Source organism: Anopheles marshallii, chromosome 3 (genome assembly GCF_943734725.1).
Source record: "Anopheles marshallii chromosome 3, idAnoMarsDA_429_01, whole genome shotgun sequence".
In the NCBI taxonomy this organism is placed as follows: domain Eukaryota; kingdom Metazoa; phylum Arthropoda; class Insecta; order Diptera; family Culicidae; genus Anopheles; species Anopheles marshallii.
Genome location: NC_071327.1, coordinates 48161372 through 48179919, shown reverse-complemented (window position 1 = coordinate 48179919; position 18548 = coordinate 48161372). Strand labels below are relative to the sequence as shown.

The 18548-nt window shown below is 40.6% G+C and overlaps 1 protein-coding gene across 1 annotated transcript; it reads right to left on the bottom strand.

Annotated features, from left to right (window-relative positions):
• Positions 1-1204: 1204 nt before the first annotated feature.
• LOC128712732 (serine/threonine-protein kinase Nek8) lies at positions 1205-17876 on the bottom strand. Its single transcript, XM_053807606.1, has 8 exons — positions 17154-17876; positions 16809-17092; positions 16459-16751; positions 16279-16396; positions 15583-16216; positions 15388-15522; positions 13387-13490; positions 1205-1319 (listed from the first exon to the last, which is right to left on the bottom strand). Exons 1-8 carry the CDS (start codon positions 17874-17876, stop codon positions 1205-1207), a joined length of 2406 nt encoding a protein of 801 aa, XP_053663581.1.
• Between the last annotated feature and the right edge of the window lie 672 nt (positions 17877-18548).

The window sequence follows — 18548 nt, the reverse complement described above, 5'->3', positions numbered from 1 at the left end:
AAAGTTTAAACAGTCTTTCAGCGGGCGTTTCAAAAGATTTTTTTTGCATTTGAACCGTTTTATTTTGAGTTTCCTTGACTGCCTCAAATGTTAAATGATTAAATATCCAATCGTCATCGAACGGAACTCTTTTTTAGTCATACGTATTCCTGTCTACCCCAAGTAATGGAGCATTTAATTGTACTAATAGCGTGAAAATTTCATCCGGCAATAGTTCTATATGGTATGCTTTAGTCAAATTTTTTACGATGCGTAATGATACCGTACTACTGGTATTTTATATTATTGACTTAGACTGTTTTTTTTAGCAAATTTAAGTTCTCATATACATACCGCTCAAACTCGATTGGATCTCATCATAGGAAAATTGAACACACTTATTATATGTAATAGCCAAATTTAAAACCCACTCAATTTTTTTGTGTACACTGTATTGATAAGAACGCATTTAAAAAGCCACCGTTTCGAGTTTAAAGGTAAGATACCGGTGGTTAGGCGGGTTATTTGGGATGAGGGTTAAATGAAACGAAAAGAAAATCTTAAACATACATAAACATAAACGAGATTGAAACACTACAAGCAAGTAAGATAAATATTGAAGAGAAATGTAAAACTGAAACAAACTGAAGGAAAGGTTACGGTTACAAAAGTAAGCTAAACCATGAGCGATTTGAGTGTTTGGGTTTGATTTTAAATGCTGCTTCAGGCTATTTGATGATGAATGTTTACTACGAGCTGGAGCATCACACGGAATCGATGATTCATCATTGATGAAAGAATTGTCTTAAGCAGATTGAGACATCACATCTCCAAGGAATATTGATAAAGGCAGCATAGATGCAAGGCAAAACACGTCGGGGTTGGAGATCTGAACTGCAAATGGCGTTGTAAAATTGATGGTAGTTTTCTTTGGACTATTTCGAAATAAAATTATCACAAAAGCATACTTTACACGTGCTACTTTACTGAGTGGCCTTGGCTAATCAAAATTTTGCACAACATCCGAAAATAATGCGTTATTCTCTCGGCGTGTGCTTTATGTGAGAAATAAAAATTCGTAGACAGTTTCTTTCATTGCTCAGCTGAAATGCGTGTGGGGTGGTTATAAAACCATGTGGCAACAGATTGGCAAAAATGAGCGACGAGCATCCCTCCATGTCCGTGGATGTGTCACTTCCTAGTGATTGACGTGTAGGGCTGAACACTACGTTAAGGGGCAGTTGGTTTCAACCAGCACCAGAATGCTATGTTGTAAAGGATGCACATCTAGCAGCTTTACGTATGATCCTACGCTTTGCTGTTGCTGGGAGGAGTACAGTCTGCAGAAAAAATACAAATAGTAATCGAAAATTAAGATAATAACCTTATTATTTCGGGTGTGTAAGCAAACAGAACAGGTGCTGATAAAACACAAGAAACAAAGATGCACATTCAATCGGCTTTTACACACGTAGGCTTGATAATAAAAACCATTTCCTTACCCTTTGCGACGCTTAGTGTTCATTTATCCTATGTAATTTAAGTACAGACACATGTACCTTGGTACACACTCCCCGTATCGGTTACGTGCGAAACCTTCCCTACAAAAGCATCCCCGGGAACATATTGCAGGACAGATCATGTTCATAGCTTTACACTTCGGTTCGGTACAACTGCTGCCACATTCCGAGTAAGCTTCACCCCGCTTGCAGATCATTGCAGAGCTTTGACTGATAGGTTCTGGTTCTTGTGCTATATTGTTTGGATGAGTTATAATGTGTTAAAACGATGGCAAACTTCTGCAATTTTTTTTTTCGCACGCCTTACCGTACACACACAGCACCAGCACCGAAATCACGATCACTAATAAACTACCTCTGTGTATCATGATGCACTTTTTAGTACCACCCGGCAATCGGAGCAATAAAGCAAGAATGGATTGAGCTGATTTAGGGCAGCTTATATATAATACATGACGCGTATATTCTACGTGTTGATAGGATTATATTAGGCTATGCAAGCGGCTCCTAAAGTTGGCCAAATCTTTACCACACTTGTACAAAGTTTTGGTGACGCTAGAGGGCTGTAGAGCTTGTCTCCGGCGTTTCATAGCCTACTACACAGATATCTGTCAGATTGCTCAGCTGATAGCCATGTTTGCAAAATGAGATCGTGTGCGAAATAGGTTTTTTCGTTGTTTGTGCCAGTTTTCGGAGGTTCGAAATGTGGTACGAATGCAGTTACGTAAGATACGATCGTTATTGTGTATTTTTTGTAGATATGTAAGATGGATGAGAAATCTTGGCGCCAGGTTTTAAATTTTTTCGAGAAGATCCGCCTGGTCACTTGTTTTAGGTTATTAGTATTAGATGAAAACAAAAAGTTAGACTCAAGTACAATGTTCCATTTATAAGAGCAGTATTTAATAGCTCTATTTCAATCTCTGTACTTATAACTCTGTACTGACTGGTATAATGTAACCTCTTGTTTCGATCGAATAGAACTGTTTAGTGAGTAGAATGTTAGGTGCATGCACCTATGGTTATACAGTCCGAGCTAGCAGATCATGTAGCTAACGCTACAGAGTAGTATACTATCAGAATAGTTTGGTGGAATTGTAAAACTAAAAGTAAGTAAAAGGGTTTCTATAACAATGCGCCACTCAGCTGTGGCGCTACATGTGTATTTAACCTGCACATCTGGAAAATGCGCTTGACGGTATGCAGTAAGAGTTTCGAATTGTTATTCATCCGCCGTTAGTTTGGGTATTGAGGAGTGGTCGACTATTCGACTAATAGCAATCGATTAAAAAATATATGCTTTAACAATTTTTAAACTTACAAAAATCAGATTCATTGCATTTTAAGCATAAGCATTTTATTTCCTGGAGTTAAATTACACTTGTCCGTGCTTGGCGTACTCTCCTTTAAACATGTCCTATCTTTTGACGTTTGACGTGGATTAAAATTATTCCAATTGTGAAGTTTGTTTCACAACGTTACATTACAGTTTATATATTTTAAACAGCGGGAGTTCGAGCATACACTGCCAATTTTGTAATAAACACACATGCCGTCCTTTTTACGAGCATAACCAGCTGCGCAAAAACATCCAGGTTGCAATTTCGTCTTGCAGTACACGGCACGTATAGACCTGTTTGAGTTACATTTAGGTTCCATACATCTATCCCCGAGTTCTAGATAATGCTCGTTTTGCTTGCAGAGCGGTTTCGGAGTTGTCGATGCAGGAGTTTGTGCTTGGTTGGAATCGAAAATAAATGTTAGATAAATTTTTTTTTTCGTTAGAACGGCCTGGCCGTATCGACTTATTTTTTACCACGTAGCCGGATAGTCAGTCCTTGCGACGGGGGATTGGCCCGGATGGGATTTTGGTCCGGTCCGTTCGTGTGGAGACCGGCGCCGCTACGATCATGCCACCGGGCCGCCCCATGTTAGATACATTAAGTGAATATCATTTTCATCATCACTTACCATTGAGGAATAGTACCTGCATCGAAATCGCGACACCTAGAATAATAAGTCGATGTAACATGTCTGTCTGAGGCTTTAACTGCGTAAGAAGATCGAATGATGTCGAAACACATTTCTGAGCTCCTTATATACTATATCAATCGAGATAGAATTTTATTCGTTTATGGTATTCAGAGTCCAGCAGCAAATAAAATAGAAGTATTTGGATTCATCTGTACAAATACAGAAGGTATTCAAGAAACAGTATATATAGTATCGGATTGAACAATTGGACCAACTCTCAACATTTTTTTCAAGCAGTCTAAAATCTTCTTCGCGAGGGTGTTATAAATTCGCTGCATCAGAAGACGCACGAGCGAATACCACTACCGGATACTGTTACTATCGAAAAACTCTACAGAACCATACTACCATGTACCATGTATGTGACAGTAAATAAGACCAACCTTATCTTTTCCAGTGGCATTGCTTGCTCTTGAAAACGAGCGGTAATCGATCTGTGATATTAATATTCAATTGTGGGTTCCTAAACATCCAAAGTAAGTGTACAATTTGCAAAGGAGCTTTAAAACGTGATCAACGTGAACCAGCTTAAACCATGCATATCTGCCATATGATGCGTACAATCCTGTATGTCTTATACATTGTTGATCGCAGATATCATTATATGGTGGTTCAACACTTTTTTTTTAAATTTATCTGAAGAACGGCCGGGCCGTATATCTAATAGACTATACTTAAACGTAAATAGTTCAACAGACAGTTCAATCTATGTGATGATGGTTAAACACTTGTTTATTGAGCAATAAGTAGAAAAAAGGTTGCACATCATCGACACCGTATGGCAAGTATTATGGTCTGGAATAAACTGCTGCGTCCGTAACCATCAGTATTATGTTATGGAATTATGGAATATAACACATTAACTTAATAATTTCTATTTTCCTCGACAAACAAACACGGATGAGCACCAATCATGTCTTAAATACAACCTAGTTTGGATGACCAACTCAGAGCCCATTGCTGTTGAAAACTCACTTTTTTAGTAATCGTTTAACAGTAAAATTGTGCCAATATTTACAACTATTTCACATGGTTACATCGCAGTTTGCATAGAAAGTACAACTGAAAAAGGAATTGGGCTTCGAGCAGGAACGAACCGATTTATAAGGAACACAGATACCGTTCTTGTTACGTGCATAACCGCTACTACAGTAACATCCCGATTGACATATTTTTAAACAATAGAGCGATCTAAATTTACCACATTTGTCCTCACTACAATTGTTGCCACATTTGCTAAACCTCTCGTTTGCTCCACTACAGACTGGGTTCTTCGTGCCGGACTCAGGAGATTGTGCTAGATAAGGTTGGATCAATATTCTTTATATCATAAACTGTAGTAGAAGCATGTGCTTGCGAACCACACTTGCCTTTAAGGAGTAGCAGCTGCATCGAAAGCACAACAGCTAGAAAAATCAGTCTGTAAAACATGTCTGTTTGAGGGCCCAGCGGTACAGACTATACTGATGTAGTAGATTCACAAAGATACTTTTAAACACAAAGCATCTTATATACTTATATAGCTTCTTCTTCAAATTTCACAAGCTTCTTATATACCCAATAACTGAAACAGAAATGTTTCCGCGTCTAGTATCTCAAAACATTGGAATACACCTGTATAAATACGGAAGGCATTCAACGGTTAGCACACGTCCTTGCTAGGCGAAGAAGTTCAAAAACTGTTCGGATTTTCCGTACAAAATTTTTTAATTTTCAAATATAACATTAACATAAATTATTCTAAATTGTTCTAATTTCTATCAATTGTCACATTTCTGATAGTGACTCAAAACAACAATTTCCCTCGCTTGTTGTTGATGCACTAAATAGGAATGTTTGGCGGCACCTGTTCAAACATAGGGACCACACACAATACAGTACATTTGGATGAGTTCGTACAGTCAACAAGTAATATGCTGTACAGCACGAATACAATTTAAAAAGCGGGGCGGACTATGTCAGCCAAGCCAATACAAGTATGTATGACTCTGCTTTACGTGTAGTAGTTATTTAGCACAGAACGATCAAGTTCAGGTTCAGCCATTCCAGACAGCAGTGCCAAGGATAGCAAAACAGACCTGTTCCAAAATTCTATGCGTATTATAACTTTCAGCTATTGGAGGTCAAGTAACACGCAGTGTTGGTCATAATCAGACGGACCAGTACGGTACGAGCAATGAAGTGGGAGGAGTACGAAACGGTGAACCACTGATCAGAGCTCCAGATCTAAGAGAAGATTGCGTTGAAACAATTTCACATGTTCGTTTTATCGATTTTAAGGCCGAACACGATAGCAGGATGAAACATAATCCTTAATAACATCCTTATCGGGCTGCCCGATAACATCCTTATCGGGCTGCCCGATAACATCCTTATCGGGCTGCCCGATAACATCCTTATCGGGCTGCCCGATAACATCCTTATCGGGCTGCCCGATAACATCCTTATCGGGCTGCCCGATAACATCCTTATCGGGCTGCCCGATAACATCCTTATCGGGCTGCCCGATAACATCCTTATCGGGCTGCCCGATAACATCCTTATCGGGCTGCCCGATAACATCCTTATCGGGCTGCCCGATAACATCCTTATCGGGCTGCCCGATAACATCCTTATCGGGCTGCCCGATAACATCCTTATCGGGCTGCCCGATAACATCCTTATCGGGCTGCCCGATAACATCCTTATCGGGCTGCCCGATAACATCCTTATCGGGCTGCCCGATAACATCCTTATCGGGCTGCCCGATAACATCCTTATCGGGCTGCCCGATAACATCCTTATCGGGCTGCCCGATAACATCCTTATCGGGCTGCCCGATAACATCCTTATCGGGCTGCCCGATAACATCCTTATCGGGCTGCCCGATAACATCCTTATCGGGCTGCCCGATAACATCCTTATCGGGCTGCCCGATAACATCCTTATCGGGCTGCCCGATAACATCCTTATCGGGCTGCCCGATAACATCCTTATCGGGCTGATACGTCTACTAAGATTGATACGTCTACTAAGATTTATCTGCAAACGAGACGCAACTAACAAACAAATAATGAGGTGGGCTACCTTAAACTCTAGGTTACTAAGTAAGCAGAAGAACTTTGCCTTCGAGACGGTCTTTATGACGGTGGTATGATAGTAGAATAGTTTGAGTAAAGTAATGTAGAAGGAATGAAGGAGTCTAGAAAGCAACTCGTCTCTGTGTTCTAATTACTAGTCGAATCTGCTTTTCTGTTCAACTTTCGTTTTTGTTCTGTTATGTTATGTATGTAGATTATGTTATGTTATGTGTGTGTTATATAGACTATATGGCTTTCGCGACAGTACATCAATACAATGGATGAACGATAGTTAAATTGAAAAGTTTAATTTTTGGATACTAAAATTTTGTACATTGTTTTTTTTCTGGTATATTATTTAAAAGTGAATGTGTTTTATTTATGACGTATCAAGCACATCTTGCAATAGCTGTACAACTTGCAGGATTTTTGGGATTCTGGCATGTATTAGACCGTTTATATGGCACACAAATACCATTCTGGCTACGTGCATAACCAGTAATACAGTAACATCCGGATTGACATATTTTAGGGCAGAACGTGGTTAAAGGTTGTCCGCATTTTGGCTCCATACACTTATTGCCGCAAGCTGCAAACACCTCGTTTGGCCCGCACAGTGGCTTCTTGCTTTCGGCTGCAGGAGATTGTGCTGGGTAAGGTTAACAAAATAGTATTGAAGCCTTAAGCGCTACTAGAACTATGTATTTTTCCGTCTGAACTTACCACTGAGGAAGAGTAGCTGTATTGAAAGCACAGCAGTTACAATGATTAGCTTGTGAAACATGTCTGTTTAAAGGTTTAGCTCTGAGGAGAGTGTTGTTGCAGTAGATTCAAACCGAAGCTTTTAAATACACTTTTGAGCTTGGACTCTTGTATACTAAACGATCGAAACAGACATTTCTACTGTTGCAATTCTTGGAAGTGGGCAATCCAAGAAACGGGAATATTCGAATACACCTGTGTAAAGACGAAAGACATTCAAACGGTATGTGGGGAGGTACGTATGTATTAGAAAATGGCCAGTTTGAAGTCATTTTTTTGGTGGCGTTCTTTGTAACATTGTTCCTGAATGATTATTAATTATAGAATTCAAGTTGTTGTCCGCCATCCGCTGTGCCACCAGTCAGTCGCGCATGTAGCAAGTATGCTGGGGCTGCCAGACTCCGAGCAACAAGCATGCCCGCCGATTGTAACCGGGCGTTCGGGTGTCTTCACCGATAGGATTCTCGCTTTGCAGCGACTGCCCTCCGACTAGTTGACCCTAGCTTTGCGAACGGAAGGTCTATGTCGAACGCAGCAGATCGAAAAACTCGGAACGAACCCCTTGGTTGCGACAAAGAGAAGAGTGATCGCTTGAGCGCCTAATAGTGTGCAACCAAAAGTACCTCGGGCAGGTTTTCAGCTGGATTTTGCTAAGGTTTGCGAGAAAGGGAAAGTTTAGGAATGAAAAAATCTCTTGGCCTCAAATTGTCCTTTACTGTGTTTCTCCTTTACTTTTGTGACTTTTGTGACGAAACATCCAATGCGATACTTGGACACAATTAAAGCTTATACTAATCTCACACTACGGCTCATTTGCTTTGTATTTTGCTTCAAGATTCTGCCACAGTACGTTCAAAAAGACCATCAAGCAAGATAATATGCTTTCTTATATGATTATATCAATACTTATCACTTGAACTGTGTTGTAGTAGCTGCACTGAAAGCACAACAGCTAGTATCATTAGTCTGTCTAACATGGCTATTAGAAACTTTCACATTTGCAGAGAAAACTGTTGACGCTAGTCCGCTTGCACACATTTCTCGGCGTCTTACTACATGGATCTCCAGCACCAAATTTCCTGGGCTCGTTATCCATGACGCAAGAAACGGGTTATGTTTGCATACAGCTGTTCAAATATGGAATGTATTCAAGATAAACAATGGGTAAACGTATTGTCCCTATTATGGCTATAATAATGTCACCAACACAGATACTTTGTTTTTCTGAAATTTAATGTTGGGTAATGTTACTTACTTATCCGGCGCTACAACCGCTTCGGGGTCTTAGCCTGTTGCAGTAGTCCTCTAAACCGCTCACGGGCGAGCGCCTTCGTCAGTCAAACCATTATCCCGGCCATTCTGGCGGATGCATCATCACCATCACTCCATCTCAATTTGGGCCTACCACGGCTCCTCTGTCCATGTGAACAACCTAAAAGGACTTTACGGGTCGCCCGGTGTCATTCTCATGACGTGACCAGCCCACCGGAGCCTGACAAATCCTATCCGCTGTACGACAGTAAGTTCGCCGTACAGCTCATAGAGCTTGTCAGCTTGATCTTGATTTTGTCAGTTTGGGACAAAGTCTATGTCTCAGAGGCGTAAGTGAGTACTGAGACTATATATGTCCCAGATTCGTTCATCGCGACAGGAATTTTGATCGGAGAAGTTTCCTCAGACTGTAATATATGTAATTTATGTAATATAACTGGTTGGCAGTCAGCACTCTAGCGCGTATCTGAACGTCAATGTTATTGTCGGTGCTGGCTTTTGACCCATGATAGGTGAAATTTTGGACGACTGCGAAAGTGCCCTCACCTATTTGTACGTCAACGCTTCGATAGTTAGGATTTCATAGTAGCGTTGCTGGTGGTGCCACCATGAACTTGATTTTTGCCTCGTTAATCGCCAACCCGAGGTTTTCCGCGGCCTGAACAATTCTTTGATTATATATGTTGAAAAAAAATTAACACAAAAAAGTAAAAAAATAGGAACATCGATAACTTCACCTTGATCATGGTAGACTAATAAACATTTGAAGATTAATTAGAGGACACACACGATATTTAAACTGAACTATCTATACTTTATTTAGTACCATCTAGTTAATTAACCGTTATAATTTAAATAGTGGCACATATTCCGTGGCACACATACATTATTAATATTACGTGCGTAACTATCTGCGCAGTAACATCCAGGAGTGCACATAGGTTTGCAGTTTGGTTTTTTGGCACCGCATTTTGTCTCCATGCAAGCACTACCGCATTGTCTATACACTTCGCCTCTCTTGCATAACGGTTGCTTAGCTGCCGCTGGGTCCGATGTGGTTTGGGCTGCAAGTAAACCGTGCATTAGCGGCTGCACAAACGAGACTGAGATTTGTCGTCGTTACTTACCGTATGCACACATCAGTGTGGAAAGCACAAACACAAGAACGATAAAGTTGCGAAGCATCTTTCTTGGAAGCTGTTGTGACAATGTCTTTACACTCTGAAGGAAGATTTCAAAGTGTTTTTTTCGTAGACTAAAATAGTGTTTATATACTATTTGCAATGGATGTGCGTAGTCGTCGAAGGAAGGACGTCGAAGGCACAGTGAAAATATGGTACACTTACACAACAAGCGCCAGTCGGTTTAAAACACTTGAGCACACATGTACAGAGCAGATAATTCCCATTCCGTCATGAATATTAGCTTCCAGATTCGAGATTTTTTCAGTTAAAATTGTAGTGAAGCTTAAGAATGGGTGTATTACGATGAACTGATCCTTTGGTACAACTGAAATCATTTTTTTTACACGAAAACCTGCGTCTACCTGCGTATCTCACCTTAAAAGGCGTATAATGGACGTCTTAGGCATGGGACAGTACCCCGTTTCCATTGTTCAATCAATGTTTGACCCTTTTCTTACATCGTAAATAGAACAAATTCGCCCATTTATTGTCCAGATAAGTCAGTGAAATATTAGAGCCAGAACTCTTAAGTTGGTTTGGTTGATTAAGTTGGTTAAGTGGATTCAGGAGAACGGCAATTGTGCATCACAACCCATTATGTCATCTAAAAGGGTGACCCAAAGACAGGTCTCATCCAAACGAGGCTTCTGGTGTGTCAATGAAGACCATTGTCTCAAACTGTTATTACAAAACGAATAAAACACAATATTGTCGGTACATACCTTCTACCCGCCAGTCACAAGTAGGATATGTATACATTTATTCGCGCTTGAGGGTTTGATTACTAATGTTTGCTCTTTCCAAACTCAAAACCGAATTTGACACAACGTCTGGCCATGCGCTCCGTGTAGACTGGCTTTTACATGCATCTTACAACGGATGCGCAACCTCCGAGGCTCTGACATTTTCGAACACTTTGATATGGAACGCAAATAGCATTCTTGTTGCGTGCGTAACCAGTTTGGCAAAAACATCCCACTTGACACCCTTGTGGACAAATCGCGTTTAAACCAGCTTCACACCTCGGTTCCTTGCACTGGCTGCCACACGTGGTAAACATCTCATTTGCTTTGCAATATCGCCCAACGATGATACTTCCCACTTTCTGTTGTGCTATAGTACATTCAAGCAAGACAAATATTAACCCAACAGTAGTGAGGGTATATGCTTCCCATCAACACTTACCACTAGAAGTGTGCTGCAATAACTGCACTGAAAGCACAACAGCTAGTATCATTAGTCTGTACAACATATCTGTTTGGAGGTTTCACGTTTGCAGAGAAAACTGTTCCAGCTCGTTTGTGTGCAAAATGATGAAATCAGCACACGTTTCTAGACGTCTTATATACAACGTGGATCAAAACAAAAACGTTCGTTCGGTTGTTATTCTCTAGGCACGAAACAGGAATGATTTTCATACACCTGTACAAATATGGAAGGTATTCACAATAAAACATGGATACACGTAATGTCCCAATCATGGCTATAATAACGTCAACACAGAGATTTAGTAGTTTTTAAATTTCATCTTGTGCAATATTGTGTGATGTTTACATGTGCCTGAAGCCTGTAGAATACGAAAATAAGTTGTGTTTTATTGATAGTTGATCCACAATTGAGAGAAATTTTAAGTTTATGAAACTCAGATTTAAGAAACATCGTTAAAATCTATAACTGCATCAAAACGATCACATTGATCGCTATTACTATTTTCCTAACGACATTTTCCTGCTGAAGTAATTACGCGTGAACACCATTTATATTCATCTATATGATTTTTACCAAACGATTTTAAGCTAGACGATTCATTTCACACTTAGTTTGTACTAGTAGAAAGTGGTCCTGCGAGGTACCACTGAAAATCAATTTTTATTGTAAATCTGAATGATGGTAAATCGCATAATTATATGCTTTGCCTGTGTTAGTTAGGCTCATCGCGATTTTCATTCTTAGAATTTTCTTGTATTTATCCTAAACAAACACCTGCATAAAGTCCTTCTCTAGGCCCTAAAGGCATCCCCTCGGTCCTAGTTGCCTAGAGAAGCATGATCGTTGATCGGAAAAGAGATTTAAACAGTGAGGTATAAATCAATACGTGAAATTGTTCTACATCAATTGGGGACATTCTGCAATAGTAGTCATCTCTTGATAAAATTACAAACTTACACTTACACTTTTAAATAGCCATATGCAATATTAATGGAAAATAACGTATGTATAGAGGTTCACTAAGTTCACTAAGTTCAGATAAGTTCACTTACGCTATTACGTACAACGAATTAAGTTGGAATTTATGAAAAGTTTTGTTAGTCAAATAGTTAAGGAATCCAAATCTAGCGATTAGAAATGCAACTTTCCGTAGTAATTTGTAAGATGAATTTTACAATGCACCGATTATAAATTAATGGAAATGCTATTAGTTTCCACAAGCGACGACCTTTTTTAAGGGGATTCATGTGGGTACGGGTTTTATGTACGATTACAAATATGATTCTTAGGTAAGCCCCCAGATATGCGGTACGGTATTATACGTTGATTCGGGGAATAGATAAAGTTCAAATAAGCAAAAACTTTAAGGAGGAATATAAAACAATGGTATCAAATTCGTTATAATACCTAATTATATAAATACATCAAAGATCTTTAATGACGTCAATGAAAGATAATCAAAACATGACAATTTTGTACAACTATTAACTAAGGTTAACCAGAAGACACTCACAATATGTATGATATTTAAATTATATATGGTTCAGCCTAGTTTTTTAACCGACTAAGTTTCAATACTGGCACATATTCCTTGGCACACATACTTTATTAGCATTACGCGCAAAACCCGCTGTGCAGTAACATCCAGGAGTGCACATAGGCTTGCAGTTTGGTTTTTTGGCACCGCATCTTGTCTCCGCACAAGCACTACCGCATTTTCTATACACTTCGCCTCTCTTGCATGACGGTTGCTTAGCTGCTGCTGGTTCCGATGTGGTTTGGGCTGCAAGTAAACCGTGCATTAGCGGCTGCACAAACGAGACCGAGATTTGTCGTCGTTACTTACCGTATGCACACATCAGTGTGGAAAGCACAAACACAAGAACGATAAAGTTGCGAAGCATCTTTCTTGGAAGCTGTTGCGACAATGTCTTTACACTGAGAAGGAAGATTGCGAAGTGTTTTTTTCGTAGACTAAAATAGTGTTTATATTCTAATTGCAATGGATGAGCGTCTCACATTCGAACGAATCAGAAGGACGGCGGAGACACATTGAAGATACGGTTCTTTTTTGCACACTTACATAACAAACGCCCCGGTTTAAAACACTTGTACACACATGCAGTTTGAGATTGAGTTGATGAGCAGATAATTCCCATTTTCGTCATGAATATTTGCTACCAGATATGAGAGTATTTAAGTTGAGCTTGGGAAAACGTGTAATATGGTTAATAAAACCAAAATGTGCAATTATTTAAAAAAGAATATTTATCAGTCTACGTGGTGATAGCCATGTGCATTATTAATGGAAAATAACGTATGTATGAAGGTTCACTAAATTCACTAAGTACAGATAAGTTCACTTACGCTAGTACGTCGATAGGATCTAGTATGGTCTCGTGTTTATAGAGAGAGGTTAAGATGTTTGCTAGCGCCGTCGTACTGTTGGCAACCGTTGTCAAGGAAGGTCTCTGCCGGGATGTAAAAAAATGGTTAACCATATGTCGTTATTGTCGTACGTATCAGTCCGAGAATTTGTTGAATTGTGAGAATTTGTGTTTGTTCATTAAAAAATTGTAGCGAATTCGTGTTCGAAGAATTCTGAAATGGAATTATCCGTTTATTACGTAACGCCAAATTTGAAAATACTCACAAAATTTCATTCTTTCCTCCGTGCTACTTTTGCTTTCATTAATTTTACTTAATTGCGCTCTATCGATGTAACGATTGTTTGCAAGGCAACGATCCTTCTGGATAGTTTGAGTCCAGATGCTTCTGGTTAGTTCTATTTCTATGTGTTTCTATCATCCCAGTTATTATAAAAGGGCGATAGAATCCTCGACGTGAGTGAGTTCGACCCGACCCGGCAAACGGTCAACGTGTTAATAAAGCAGTAGTAGTAAGTGTTGAAAAAGGGTGTTCCCTTCTTCTGTTCCACATGAAAAAAATCCCTCCTGACTATTGATTTTAACAAAAGTGTATGGTCACACATTCGGCCTTAATACTGACTTAACGCATATTATGCACATTTGATGTGGCGTATAAAAGAAGAAATGATTTTTTGAATAAAAGAAGAAATGATGAAGAAGAATGAAGACACAGTGAAGTTGAAATCAAAAACGTTGTAGCGCTCATTGAAGCTTCTCATAAGGACTAGGACATGAACATTGAAACTATACAAATGCCGACGAAGTTGAGGAGCAAAGAATTCGCGGTTTCTTGATGTACCGTCTCGGTACATATGTTTAGTACAGCTAGAAGGTCCGGGCGTCAATTTAACCAGTCCAGTTTATTAAAAAAAAAAATCTACAAAAACATATTGAACGACTTCACGTCTGTCGTCTAGCGTTTCAAGTCATCATAATAAATAGCGGATTCTGTAGTCAAGATGGAACGAAACATTACGCGAACATAAACATGGAGCAAATCGTGTGAATTTTCGCTTAACGGCTCCTATCTTGTTAGTCCACAATTCGAAGTAGAGGTGCCATAACACACAATTAGATTCTAGTACCAAACGGATATAACACCTGGAGAGAGCTTGCGAACATGTCAAGTAATTGAAGTCTTTAGAAACCTTGCAGATAAAATCTAATATGCTCAGAGCCTGATTTAGGATATGTCTATAGTGTAAATTAGTATTAAATTTAGTATCGAAAATAACCCCTAATTCGCGAACATCGCTTCAGCGTTTAACCGTGACATTAGACAATCTGTAATTATAGTTACTACTTACACAACCGGCGTTACAACCACCTCGCGGTCTTGGCCTACTGTAGGAATTCACAAACCCACTCACGAGCGACGAAACCTTCTTAACGTTCGAGAAGAAGATGCTTAAATGGATGTTTGGCCCCGTATGTGTGGAAGGACAATGGAGGAGCCGCTACAACGACTCGCCGATCAGCCGATCAGTGGCGGATCAGACTCGCCAGGCTACGTTGGACTGGTCACGTCATGTGAATGACACCGTACGACCTAGCCGGTAAAGCCCTGTTAGGTCGTCCACATGGACAGAGGCGGCGTGGTAGGCCCAAATTAAGATGGAGTCAGCAGTCACCAAAATAGTTGTAGACATTCATTTTTTTAGTGCATACACTATAAAATGTCCATTTTCATTGTAACAAATTCCCACGATACCCTATCACCCTATCGTTACGATTTGTAACAACCCGCCATCACCATTTCAGCGTTACGTAATACATGGACGATCCATTGACAGAATTAATTCATGCAGTATGCAATTCCCATTACATGTCATGAGAAACCCAATAAAAAATTGGAAAATGTAAATACCACAAGAACACAAAACAAAGATGATAATACAACTAAAAACTAAAAATGTGATAAAATAAATTATGTTTTTACCTGGCCGTTATTGTTTTTTCCAATTGATCCACAGGAATCCTCATTGCCTTCCGGTGTACCAATGCGCGTTCCCCAGAGTACGACACAATTATCGTCTGTAGTTGCAACAGTGTATGTTTGGCTACATTTCACGTTCTACAAAAATACGGGAAGGTACAATCACTTGCCGATTTCAGCAACGATAGTATCACTCACCAAAACGTATCGTGATTGCAGTTCACGAACGATCGACGGTTGTAACAGTTCACATTTATGTCCAGCACCACGCTGTCCGCTGGTATTATCGCCAAGCGTAATTAAAAACCCACCTTCGAGGAGAAATGCTGCATGCGTATCCGCCACACTGACAGCGATTATTTTCGATCGTGTGGTATCGAGCTGGATCGGGCTTAATGTGGCGGTGCCAGAAACTTTTCTACCAAGTCCAAGCCGATTGCCAGCATTACTTCCACAGCAGTAGCAGTCTCCTTGCCGCGTGATGAGAACGGTACAATCCGGTCCTGCATATACCTCTCGGACGTTCTGAACCAACTGTGGCAAAATGATACGTTCCGGTTCTAGGGCCACGTGAATGCGCTTGCCAAGCGCCAATGCACCGTTGCTGCTGCTGCCCCAGCTGTACACGATGCCCCCTTCGGTGAGGGCCAGAACGTGCGTGGTACCGCTGGCCACCTGTACGATGGGAACGTGCTCCAGTTTGCCTATTTGTTTCGGTACCAGCAGTGACACCTTATTGCCTTGCCCAAGACAACCGTAGCTATTATCGCCACAGGCCAGCAGCATGCCGGAAGCAGTGCAAAGAACGGTAAACCCGTCACCGACTGCAGCACTAAAAACAGAAGGGCTTTGTTACTACCTTTGTGCAGTAAGGACATTCCCATTGTTCCTTACCTAACTACTTTTCGATGCTTGATTGTATGAATTCTCATGGGAATGTGATGCCATGTTTCGAGTGCGTCATGGCCCAGCTGTCCCTTGTCTCCTTCTCCCCAACTGTACACCGAACCATCTGAAGTGTACATGGATCGCATCAGTAGTGGACAATTTGTTTAGTTTGTTCAGTGTAATTACCTTCCAGAACGGCCACAAAATGCTGACCACGTGTTGCTATCTGCCTAATGTTTATCGTAGCCGGTAGATGCAAAGGGGCCAATGAAGAGGACGTACCGAATGAAAGCAATTGATAGAGGACGGTACGAACGATCGATGGGGTTTGGTTTACATCCGTTTTCAACAAAGCTGTTGATCCTTCTCCGTAAACTGCTGAGCTGGGATTGTCATCCACCAACGAATTTCTATTCTGTAGTTTAATAGCCAACGGTTCGGTTTTATTTGTATTCGAAGAATGGCTTTCGTACTGAAAACTGTGATACAAATGGCATGTAATTTTATGTTTAGAAAATCATGCTTTCTTACCATACCCTTCCACAGATCCCAGGTTCCTATAGATGAACGGAACCCAATACTGTAACAACTCCGAAGCAGAGGGCCGTGCGATTGGATCGATTTTAAACATTAATCCCAGAACGTGGCCCAAGGATTCCGAATAGTTGCTGGGAAGAGGAACATACTCGGCCTTCATGATTTTGCCAACTAGCTCGGAAAGGTTTGTAGCCGTGAATGCTTTCTTCAGGCAGCACATTTCCCCGAGAATGCAGCCCAGGGCCCAAACGTCACTCTTCTCATTGTACTCCTTTCCTTCGCACTGAAACAGGAGAAGAACGATTAGTGTGGAACGATTGCACCAAGATGTCGTATCGTTTTACCATTTCTGGACTAAAATAGTATGGAGTACCCAGCACTGTTTGTGCATGCACGTTGGTGTTCATGATCTTGGAGATACCAAAGTCACCAACCTTTACCGTGCCCTTGCCATGCAAAAACACGTTGGCGGTTTTCAGATCGCGGTGCAGAATGTTCTGCGAATGTATGTAGCTTATGGCACTGGTCAGCTGTTCGAACATGTTCAACACGAACCGTTCTGGCAGTGGTTCGCTTTGGTTGCGTTCGGCTAGCATCTGCGCGACTGTTCCACCGTCTGCGTACTCCATTTCGATCAACAGCAGATCACCGCGCACGGACGAGCCAAGGTAGGCTATGATGTTGGGATGGTGAAGCTTCGAGAACACCTCCACCTCGTTCATGGCCATCTCTCGTTCTGGTTTAGCAAGATTGCTGAGGGCTATCTGTTTCATGACCACCTGTTGGCCATCGGACTGTCGCTCGTACAGGATAGCGACACCAAACGAACCTTGACCTACTGAACGCAGTTTTCGGTAACCGGTCAGGTCAAGCACATGTTCCTGCTGGTGCTGTTGCTCCGCAACCTTTTTCGCAACATCGGACGTAAACGATTCCTGCTTAGTGGGTTTTTCGACGAATAGAGTTAGATCCTGAAATCGACTTAACACTGATAGGTCCTCGGTTGTTGCCGATTGTGCAGTGTTTGGTTCACTTGAGCGAGTACGTTGTATTTCTTTAAGCTCCATGGGAGCAGAGTAATGAAACTTGTGGTTTTAAAGTTTTACACAACAAATAAACGTTTACACGAGTGTAAACTGATTTGTTGTGGGCTTATCATTGCCATGGATATGTAAATTTTGTTAACCGTACAGCGCAAGAGCGCTCAGTGTGTAGATTTTCGAATGTAAACAAAGATTTGACATCAAAACCATTCAAAGACATCAAAAAACATTCTAGGTGAAAAAATTATGCTGAAAGTGTTATTAGAATATTTCCAGTATTCAATCATATCTTTTTTAACACAATCGTAGCTATTTTGTGGAAATTTCACCGAAACGTTCAATTAACGTTATTTTCAAAACAAACGGTATCGAGTGACAGCTGACAGTCCAGTGAAAAAACTACAATAATCTACGTTACCAAGAAATGCTTGCGCTGTCAGGTCGCTAAAAATGTTAAATAAAAATGAATTTGTTAGACCCTGCTCTAAATTTAGGAAAATTGTAATTATCAAGATACAAAAATCTTATAAGTATTTTACACGAGTTATTAAACGACGTTTTGACAAAAAAAATAAGAGACACACAACACAGGGCCTCGAAAATCGTCGATAGATGGCGCTAGAGCACTGTCAACCACTGAACGCACTTTGACAACTTCCGGCATTGTGTCGTTTGTGGTTTTCTTTTCGCCCTGAA